General features: G+C 42.8%; 1 protein-coding gene across 2 annotated transcripts; it reads right to left on the reverse strand.

Moving 5' to 3' along the window:
• Positions 1-7,314: 7,314 nt before the first annotated feature.
• Positions 7,315-10,639, reverse strand: LOC121742344 (probable protein phosphatase 2C 4). Of its 2 annotated transcripts, XM_042135459.1 has the most exons (5): positions 10,554-10,639; positions 8,765-10,411; positions 8,567-8,680; positions 7,763-8,027; positions 7,315-7,673 (listed from the first exon to the last, which is right to left on the reverse strand). In XM_042135459.1, the coding sequence occupies exons 2-5, from the start codon at positions 10,397-10,399 to the stop codon at positions 7,558-7,560; spliced, it is 2,130 nt and encodes a 709-aa protein (XP_041991393.1). In that variant the 5' UTR covers positions 10,400-10,411; positions 10,554-10,639; the 3' UTR covers positions 7,315-7,557. The 2 variants fall into 2 exon arrangements, with proteins under 2 accessions (XP_041991393.1, XP_041991392.1); XM_042135458.1 differs by having other exon boundaries at positions 8,765-10,618.
• Positions 10,640-10,925: the final 286 nt, after the last annotated feature.

Here is a 10,925-nt window from a genome sequence, read left to right on the forward strand (position 1 = left end):
TTATGCCCCACCCGCCTTCTCATCACATGGCTCAACATCAACAACTTCACTCACTTCAGCCTCTATCTCAGCTTCACTCAACTCAGCCTATATCTCAGCCTCAGCAATATCCCTTTGCTAACTTGGCTCAGTCCCATAATGCTTCCAGTTATTACTCGCCCTCCGAGTTCAATACTGAATCCTCATCATGGTATCCAGATTCCGGTGCAACTCATCATGTTTCAAATGATCTTGCTAATCTCAACACTGCTTCTGAATATCATGGAGGTAATTCTCTTCATCTAGGTGATAATTTTGGGATTCCTATTGCTCATGTTGGTGAATCTGCTGTGTTTACTCATCCTTATACCTCTGCATCTAGACTTTTCTCTCTAAAGAATCTTCTTCATGTGCCTAAGGTGTCTAAAAATCTTCTTAGTGTATCCCACTTTGCTCAAGATAATCATGTATACTTTGAGTTTCACCTTTCCTTTTTGTCTTGTGAGAGATCAGGTTTCCAAGGAGGTAATTCTACGGGTCACCCTTGAAAATGGTCTTTACAAGTTCATTCTTCACAAGTCTCCCTCACCTTCATCAATTTCAATCAAGAGCTCATCTGCAGCCAGTGTCTCTTCGTCTTCCCCTGATGATGTTCTCCCTTCAGTGCTTACTTCCTCTTGTAATGTAGCATCTAGTCTAGATCTTTGAAACAAACGGCTTGGTCATTGTGCTTATCCTATTGTAAAAAAGATCCTGCTGAAATGTAACCTTCCCAGTACATCAATGAAATCTAATTTTCTTTGTGATTCATGTTGCATCGCAAAAAGTCACAAGTTGCCTTATTCTCATTCTCTCACTCAATATACTGCTCCCTTGGAGTTGATTCATTCTGACCTATGGGGTCCTGCTCCTATCATTTTCAGAAATAGCTTTAGGTACTATGTTAATTTCATAGATCAGTATAGTCGTTTTACATGGTTCTACCTTCTCAAAACCAAGAATGAGCTCTCATCTGTTTTTAAGCACTTCTAAAACTTTGTTGTAAACCAGTTTAACACTAAAATTAAGAGCCAGTGATTGGGGTGGAGAATATAGATGACTTGTCCAATTTTTACAGAAAGAAGGTATCCATCATAGAATCTCATGTCCATACACGCCTCAAAAAAATGGTATGGCCGAAAGAAAACATCGACACATTGTTGAGATGGGTCTTGCTCTTCTTGCTCAATCTGGTCTTTCCTCTAAATTTTGGGATGACTCTTTTGCTACTACTGTGTTTCTCATAAATAGACTTCCCTCTCAAATCATCCAATATTCTTCCCCGTATGAGAAACTGTATAAATCTCAGCCCTCTTACCTTGATCTCAGAGCCTTTGGTTGTCTATGTTATCCTCATCTTAGGCCCTTCAATAGCTCCAAACTTGATTTCAGATCCGAGCCTGCTACATTCTTAGGCTATAGTTCTTCTCATAAAGGCTATAAAGCTCTCCTATGTAATGGCAAAACCATAATCACAAGAGACATCATTTTCAATGAAACCATTTTTCCTCACAGGTCTAGTCTCTCTTCTCTTCCTTCTTCCTTCTTCCTTCTTCCTTCTTCCTTACCTTCTATTCAAAAACATTCTCTTGTTTCTGCTAATGATCATGTTTCTTTTCCTCAACCTCCATCTCCTCATTCTGATAACACTATTCATCATACTCATAATTCTGTTCCTATAATTCCCATCTCTCCTGTTATAGCTACTATTGCTCCAGATAACAGTACCATCCACACTCCTTCACCTCTTCCCAGCAGTGATCTCCCCATTCCTTCACCGCTTCCCAATAGTGGTCGTGCCCCTATCTCCTGTGATTGGTGATCCCTCATCTCCCTCCATTACAATCTCCTCTCCTCCTCCTCCCATTCCCATAGCACTTCCACCACCTCGAAAGCATCAAATGAAAACTATAGCTCAACATGGCATTCATAAGCCTAAGGTTCTCACTGCGACTTCCTCTGACTCTGATGACTCCAAAGATCTCCATCTTGTTATTCCTGCATTTCTTGCTCTTTTAAGGAATAAGACCTGGTTCCTTACATTCCTTCTTCCCGGCAAGAACCTGATCGGATGTACTTGGGTTTTTAGACTCAAGAAGAATGCATATGGCTTAGTTGCTCGACACAAGGCCAGGTTGGTTGCTCAAGGTTTTTCACAAGAGTCCGACTTCGACTTTAATGAAACTTGCAGTCCCGTGGTCAAGCCCAACACCATCCGTCTTATGCTTAGTATTGCAGTGTCATCTAACTGGTCGATCAAGCATTTGGATGTCAATAATGCATTTCTTAATGGTGATCTCGAAGAGGAGATTTACATCGCCAACCTCTCGGTTTTGAGCAAGGTGCCCCGGACATGGTATGCAAGCTGAATAAGGCGCTTTACGGCCTTAAACAAGCATCAAGGGCCTAGTTCATCACCATTCAAGCTGCTCTTTTAAAGCTTGGTTTCACTCAATCGAAAGTTGATACCTCTCTTTTCTATCCGAACTCAAAGACTGAAACAATCTATCTCTTGTTATATGTCGACGACATGCTCATAACTGGAAATTCTTCTTCTGGTATTCGTCGAGTTATTGATCAGCTTCACAACCAATTTGCTCTCAAGGATCTTGGTGATGTTACACGATTTCTTGGCATTGAAGTTACCAAGACCAGTCAAGATCTCCACCTGTCTCAATCCGCCTACATCAAGGAGATTCTCAAGAAAGTTAAAATGATTGACGCTAAGACTTTTCCAACTCCGATGGTGTCCGACCTGAAGCTTAGTAAATCTGAGGGTGAGCCTACTGCTGAAGGTAAGTTGTATCGTAGTGTTGTTGGTGCACTTTAGTACGCAACAATTACTCGTCTTGAACTCAGTTATTCTGTCAACAAGGTAAGTCAATTTATATCGTGCCCTCTCGATATTCATTGGAAGGTTGATCATGGCATCCACATCAAAGTCTCTTCTTTTGCTCTCTCTGGTTTCTCGGACTCAGACTGGGCTTCCGACAGTGATGATCGGCGATCTACCTCTGGTTATTGCGTCTATTTTGGAGATAATCTTATTTCTTGGTGTGCCAAGAAGCTAAAGGTTGTTTGGCGGTCTAGCACAGAAGCTGAATATCGTAGTCTAGCTCTTTTGGTTTCTGAAGTCACTTGGCTCCAATCTCTCCTTGTTGAACTTGGTTGGGCTTCAACAGTTCCTCATGTTCTTTGGGTGGACAATCTCAGTACGATCGCTTTAGCTTCCAATCCCGTTCTTCACTCACGGACTAAGCACATTGAATTGGATCTTCACTTTGTTCGTGACAAGGTCGCTTCCAACCTCATTGATCTACGACATTTACCCACCTTGGATCAGGTTGCGGATATTCTTACTAAGCCACTAAGCAATCAATTCTTCTCGAGGCTGCGGAAAAACTTGGTGTTTGTTCGCTTGCCTCCCTCGAATTGGGGGGGTGTTAACCTATGTCGAATCATTGACAATACAGAGAATGAGAATGTTCTTGTTGAGAGTATTTTGGATAAGACCTTTACATCAGCTCAATAGGATCCTTGCCACGTTAGCAGACCAAGTTGAAAAGATATTTTGTTGAAAGGAAGAGAGCAATCGGATGAGAGCACTATCCCATGTTCTTGATGCAATGCTGCACTCTCCCACGTTTATGAGGCAGTTACTCCATGAGGCAGTTTTTCCACTTGTAGTTATTATATATAGATGTATTTCTGATATGTATTGCATCTTCTTCAATCAATGAAAAGTGCTATGCACATTCCTCTTTAAGCTATAATGGTTTCTTGCTTTACTTTGCTTTTTGCTGCTATCCTTTTCACGCAGTAATACAGGTTGAGAAGAAATACTCTTGTTAAAATCCAACACAACCACTGTGAATCTACATTCTAACATCATTATTTAAATATTGATTCCAGGTTGGTAGTTCCTGTTGAAGCGGATTTTTCCAACATTTGTTCCGCACTTGTTAAATTCACCTTCTATGCTCCTACAAATTGTACCTTCCACTATTTTCCGGCACCGGAATGTTGATGTGGACCCTAGTTTGCCGGATTACCACGTACAATGTAAGTCACGTCTGTTTTGCAAAATATTCTCTTTAAACCCCAACTTATTTGCACACTATCAAATAAGTTGGAGTATAAAATAAACTATTATTATGAAATGCTTTTAATTCTCATATCATCAATTGTATTTTATGCTCCGTTCTGTGTCATGAAAATGGGCATAACAAGCCAATAATAAATCGATACGTTTAATAGCGTGAAATCGTTTTCTTTAAAAATTACTCCTCTACTACTAATAGTATTTGTTAAATATGAATTATAACCTTGAATCTTATTAATAAAAGACAATTTTCGACTAAATAAGACGGAAATATAAACAAACTAAAAAATGATAATCCAAATTTTAGAATTTCACATGATTATTCCCAAAAAAATGACGTATGCATTAAATCCCAGTGTATTTGCCTATATGGAGTACAGGAGAAGTATATGATCTAAAGTTTAATATGATTACGAGGCATGGAATTCAAAATTTAAGTTCTTATTTTCAAAACATTCTTGCAGACGTAACACACGGGTGTCCATGGCACGTGCAAAACATTTTATTGAATATACATACGTCATAAATAAAGCTTCCATCTCATTGTCAATTTGTTTGAATTCCCTTGAGCATCATTTCTGAATCTAACTGCAATAGTACTATCAGATAATAATGATTATAGTATAAGATTATTTTAATTGAAATTTCAAGAATTTTTCCGTGATAAACTTTATTGTAAATATTCCTACGATTAAATATAATAGTTTAATAAAATCTCCATCATTTTAAAATCTTCACCAATTTCCATAAAAATATTTATGTATCCACGATTCCACGTTATTTCGTCGAAATCAAAGCAGCGATAGACTAAACAACACACATAACATAATATAATCCCTTAATAAAATATGGTTATTTGTCATAATTTTCTGAATATTTAAAGTGGTGTCAAACTAAGTCTACTTACTCCATAAATACTAGTAGTATTTTCTAGAAGGCTCTTCTGTTGTGAGCTTAGCATGAACTGCGAAATCAAAGTCAACTTTCATATTTTTGGTTCAAAACAGAGTCATAAATGTGATTTGTTTAATTTGTGCAATTTCTGACTTGATCATTTATGAATTCGATTGTGATGTTATTGCTACCACCACAAAATGGGTTCAAGTCCTTTCCCACTGCTTACTCATAATTCAGCTACGTCTTTTAGTTCTTTAACAAAATCTTGGTTCACAATTTAATGATAACATAATAGTCAATCCTCTCACACCCACTCAAATCCCAACCTCCCCACCTAAACTGCAATATGGGCGTCCTAAAGCCCGCCCTATGCCCTAAGGCGCGCCATAAGCATGTTCTTTTATTTGAATATTTAAATAACTACAAAAATTAAGAAAAACCTTCATTTCAGTTAATACATTACAATACGAATTAAAAAAATACGTAAACTCAGCGACGGCGGTTACGGGCCCACACTTCTTCAATCATGTCGTTCATGAGCTGAGCATGGTCTTGTTGGTTGCGCATTGAGGCATGTCTAGATAGAACCTCATTAAAGCTCGTCGGTAATCCTTGAGCGGGGGGCGGGGTCGTCGTGCTGGAGGAGCTAGACCCACCTTCATCATCGGCCCAATCGGTGACGCTTCCACCTTCGTGTTCGACTATCATGTTGTGCAAGATTATGCACGCATACATGACATCGGTGAGGACTTCCTTGAACCAGAGATGCCCCGGCCCTTTCACTATTGCCCACCGTGATCGGAGCACACCAAATGCCCACTCCACATTCTTCTGCGCCGCCTCCTGCTTTTGTGCAAATAAAACTCTATTCTCACCCATTGGGCAGCTGATCGTCTTCAGAAAAACAAGCCACCTTGGGTATATGCCATCGGCCAAGTAGTACCCCATGTGGTATTGGCGCCTGTTGGCAGTGAACTCGATGGCTGGGCCGTTGCCATTGCATTGCTCGGTGAAGAGGGTGGATGAGTTGAGAACGTTGATGTCGTTGTTCGACCCGGCTACACCGAAGTAAGCATGCCAGATCCAGAGCCGATGGTCAGCGACGGCTTCGAGGATCATTGTCGGGTGGCTGCCCTTGTATCCACTAGTGAATTGGTCTCTCCACGCCGTCGGAAAATTCTTCCACTCCCAGTGCATACAGTCGATGCTCCCTAGCATCCCAGGAAAGCCATGCATCGTCTCGTGCATCTTCATCAGGCCCTGGCAATCTACAACAGTCGGTCGTCGCAAATATGTGTCGCCGTAAGCCTCCACAACTCCCCTACAAAATCTCTTCAGGCACTCGCGGCCTGTTGTCTCACCGACGTGGAGGTACTCGTCGAACATGTCCGCCCTGGTGCCGTAGGCCAACTGACGGAGTGCAACTGTGCACTTCTGCAACGGCGTAAGTCCGGGTCTGCCAATGCCATCTTCCCGATACTGAAAGTATTCATCACGTGACTCCAACGTCTGGACCATGCTGAGAAAAAGGTAACGAGACATTCTAAACCGGCGGCAGAAAACAGTCAGGCCCCACCGTGGTTGCTTGGCAAAATAGTCTGCAACTAGACGTTCGTGAGATGCGGCGTGTTCGCGGAGGACAAACGTCCGACGTCGAATAGGCCTGGGGATCTGCTCCTCCGCCGCCGCCTCCGCCTCCTCGTGCTGCATTTCGGCTAAGCATTCCGCCATTGCGTCTTGAACGGCTGCATTTAAGGCTTGAGTCAAGGTCGGACTACCGCCCTCCGAGGAACTCCGGTCGTCGTTGTGGTTCATTTTGGTTTGTGAGAGATAGAGAAATGTGAGAGATGAGAGATGCAAGAAATGTTCGTATGAAAAATAAAATGAGAATCGAGGTTTGAATAGACAAATTTCGAAAAAAAAAAAATCAAAAACGCGTTGCATCATCCGCGTCGTCCGCGTCGCCCACAGTGGGCGACCGATGGCGCGGACGATGCCCTATCGTCCGCGCTTCGTCCGCGGACTAAGCTTAGGACGAGGACGACGCATCGTCCATCGTCCGCACATCCACAATGGCGGACGATGGCGCGCCCGAGGCATCGGACGACCTATCGTCCGCCCCACTGTGGATGCCCTTACTCCCCCAATTTACAATCAGTTAGCTGTTAGTGAGTAAACATTCATTACTTCGAACATACTATGAATACTTGTGCAATTGTAATTAATTAGTTGCACACACCAACAAGATATTCCAAAAAAATAAACCAGCAATTAGAGAGGGGCAAAAGGTAGAGATATGAACAAAAGAATCCCTTTGCATTTATTTGAAAGATTACAATTATCTATGACAGAGGATGATTATTTAACCTTTACAAACAGGGCCACCCAAACCAAAAAGAACAACTAAGTTCTTGTTTAAATCTCAGAGCTTAGTTGTTAATACAGAAAGGTGATTAGGCATAGAAAAGTGAACAAAATTGGGTACCTGGATGACTTTGAGAATAAAGAGCATATTATTCTACTTACGAAATTTTCCTAACTTATGCACATGATCTCCATATCCTTCCCTCCAAAGAAATTACTATTATCGAAACATCGTCGTGGTAGCGCCGCCGATCCCCTTGTGGTATTTCCAGTAGCTCATGGAAATCCATGCCTGAAATCCATAGCCACAAAAGGAAGCTTTAGTTTTCCATGATAAGGAAATAAACCATGTCTTTTCTTTTTGGTGAAACCAGCACATACCAGCTCTTTTTGCTGCTCGGAATAGCAATTCCTCAACGAGATGCTGTGCAGGATCGCCATCTGGTGCCCAAGAAATGAAAAGCTCGACTTCAGCTACAGCCTCTTCGTTTGTGAAGTACTGATAAAGCCCGTCCGAAGAGAGTATGAGGAACCTGTCCGTCGCCCCTAAGTGGTGATGGTAGAGTGATGGCAAGCAGTTTAAGTACGGGGACTCTCCAACAAAGTCGATTCTAAACATCTCAAGAAGCGCATTGTTCCACTTGGGCTGCAATAACAATATTCGTATTCATAGCCAACATCAGAATCAATTGTGTCCAAGGCACAAAGTGGTAGTAACTGATTAATAGACTAGAGTTTAGATGAATAAGTAAAAAAGAATAAGAAAAGTTTATCCCCAAAAGGAGTTGCAGTCAATTTCACTACTCCTAAAAAGCAAGGAAGATTCTTTGCCAGGCACATTTCAAAAGAGCTCTCCTCATTTTCTCACCATAATCCAGAGAGATATGCGAATCTCATCTACTCCATTCATGTAATTTAGCTTCAACTAAATTTCAATAATCTACTTTTCATCAATTGCCATCCATCCAATTCCCCACAACAAGATTCCAACAGGCAAAGCAATAAAGCAGATCATCCCTTTCGCATCTGCCTCGCAAAAGGCACACACAAACCAAAAGGAACAACACAATATTCATTTTAAACTTTCTACGAGGATCGGATGCAGAACAAGTACATATTGCACGATAATGAAATGAATGGTGCTTTATCAAGTAACCACTAAGAATATGCTCATAAAGATCATACCTGTTTGAGAAAGCCAGCACCAAAAGCTCGAGTGACCTTCAATGAACCTTTAACGCGCTCGTTCATCACAGCAGAAGCATCATCAGGATGTTCCTTTCTAATTCTTTCAACCTCCTGCAAAACCACAATCAATCAACCAATAAAGCAACAAAAAAGGCTTAATCAGATTTAGAAAGACCATAAAAGAGAGGATCATACCTCATCAACAGAGGTGCTATGGTCCATGGTGAGCTGCAAAGCAGTTAAGCTAGGTTGAGGGTTAGTCATATCATCATCATCATCATCGTCATCAAAATCCTGAAGATCATACAACGTTTCCTCATTAATCCTCTCCAAATCCTGGCTCCAAAGATCAGGCTGTTTCTTCCTAGCCAGAACAGCCCGACTATCGCCCACATTCATTACGTACACGTCATCTCCCTTCATCAACATCACAAGAACACAAGAGCCCATCAAAGCCAGCTCAGGATTCTCCATCAACATCTTATCAGCAATATCCAAATAGGACTCCTCAGTCTTCTTGAGGGCTTGAGAGAGAGCCTTGAGCACATCAGCATGGTTAGCCGCCCCAGCTGCTTTCGACCTCAGCTGCTCCTTCAACCTCCTATCAAGCTCCAACCTTTCCCTGTCCCATTCACACCTCCACGCCCTCTGATACTCCTCCCATTTCCTTGCTGCCCCACGGTACTTGTGTCTCGAATTTCTGCCCCTCTTTCTCTTATAACACAAGTCCCCAACCACATCACCATCTGCACTAGGGTAGCTTTCTTGCCCCACACATCTTGAGCATCCATCCTTAGTCCTATCCCTTGAGACCTCTTCATTCGAATCCTCTGTCGAATCATCGGTAATCAATGAGGAATCAGGGTTGTTACTATTGTTACTATTATTACTATCATCCCAGAGTAAGCCCTTGAGCTCCTTATGCACAGCAGCATACAAATTGGAGAGCAAATAGTCGGGTGCATCGGGGCCGTTGAATCCATCATAAATCCCGACGAACATCCATCCATGCTCCTCGGAGACGACGACATGAACTCGATCCTCTCCGGCTTTCCCCTGAGCCCACTGCAAATTCTGAGTTTCCATTGATTCGTCATCATCTAAGCTGCATTCACTGCTGAAATTGACACTGCTATTAACGGTGAGCTCGTTCTGCTTCTCCGCGCCCACCACCCAATCGCTTTCCCTCATCGCAATAACGCCCTTGATCGGCGCGACAATAGAGTTGTGGCCTCGAGAAATCCCCTTGGAGAAGGCCCGGCGAAGGGCCCGAAGCAAGGAAACCTTCCTGGATCTAGAGCGCAGGGCGAATCCACCGTGGGAGTAGCTCCGCTGGAACTGATCGGAGGAGGCCTTGTCCAGGGGGCCCGAGAAGATCGGGCGATCGAGAGGGCCCGACATGAAGGCCCGCTCAATCGGGCCAGACATGAATCCCCTCTCAACGGGGAAGAAGGGGCCGGAGTGGGTGGAGGGGTTTCTGGGAATGGGCTGGAGAGGGATGGAGGCGAAGGAGGTGGAGCCCTCGAAGGCGGAGGCGCGGTCGATGCTGTTGTAGGAGTAGACGTCGAGGAGAGAGGTGGAGAGAGGCGTGGAGGTGTTGGCGCTGACGGCGGCGCCGGAGATGGACTTAAAAGTGGTGGTGTCGGAGTCGGAGTGGACCTTGGAGGAGGAGAGGCGGGCCAATTCGGGGCGTATGTAGCAAAAGGAATGGCCCAAATCGTCGGATATGACCATGCCGGAAGCCATCTCGTTCCTCCTACGACGGGCCTCGTCAGCGGTGGGTCCCGCTCCGGTGAAGCACACCGTCAGCTTCCCCACGCCGTTGCCCATTTATTTAATTATCTGAAATAAAACGATTGATTAGTTATTCCTAGTATAAAGGAGTTTTGCTTGGTTGTTGAAGCTCATTTGATTGCAGAAATGTAAAAAATGAGCAACTTTTGGGGAGTGTGAAAAGGAAGTAGAGAGAGAGAGAGAGACAGACGTTGACTTTGGCAGAGAAGAGTTTGATTGCGATAATAAAAACAGAAGACTGGGAACTTGCTCTCTCGCATTTGTTTTGTGTATTTTTCAACTGTTTTCCTTATTTATTTGGGGTTGGTGGGGTTATATTTATATACTTCAATGTTTGATCGGTAAATAAATGTGAATTTCATCTACTAGTATCAAATTTAACCTTACTAACTATACTAAATTTACGTTTTACTTACATATGTTTTGTTCTACAGTAGTACATTTCTTTTACCATCGAACGGTTGAGAAAAAATATACACAAAAATCTGGTTAGTTGTAAATAAAGCAAGTGGCATATTTCCTTGTCAGTCAAAGCAATATTGCAGCATCTCTTAGCGGACGA

Source organism: Salvia splendens, chromosome 7, assembly GCF_004379255.2.
Source record: "Salvia splendens isolate huo1 chromosome 7, SspV2, whole genome shotgun sequence".
In the NCBI taxonomy this organism is placed as follows: Eukaryota; Viridiplantae; Streptophyta; class Magnoliopsida; order Lamiales; family Lamiaceae; genus Salvia; species Salvia splendens.

Excerpts from the sequence above, each read along its gene's own strand:
- LOC121742344 (XM_042135459.1), bottom strand. The coding sequence starts at position 10,399 with ATGGGCAACGGCGTGGGGAAGCTGACGGTGTGCTTCACCGGAGCGGGA. Across the intron at positions 8,681-8,764 it reads ATAGCACCTCTGTTGATGAG|GAGGTTGAAAGAATTAGAAA; the intron begins GTATGATCCTCT and ends GTGGTTTTGCAG. Across the intron at positions 8,028-8,566 it reads GTGCTGGCTTTCTCAAACAG|CCCAAGTGGAACAATGCGCT; the intron begins GTATGATCTTTA and ends TTGTTATTGCAG.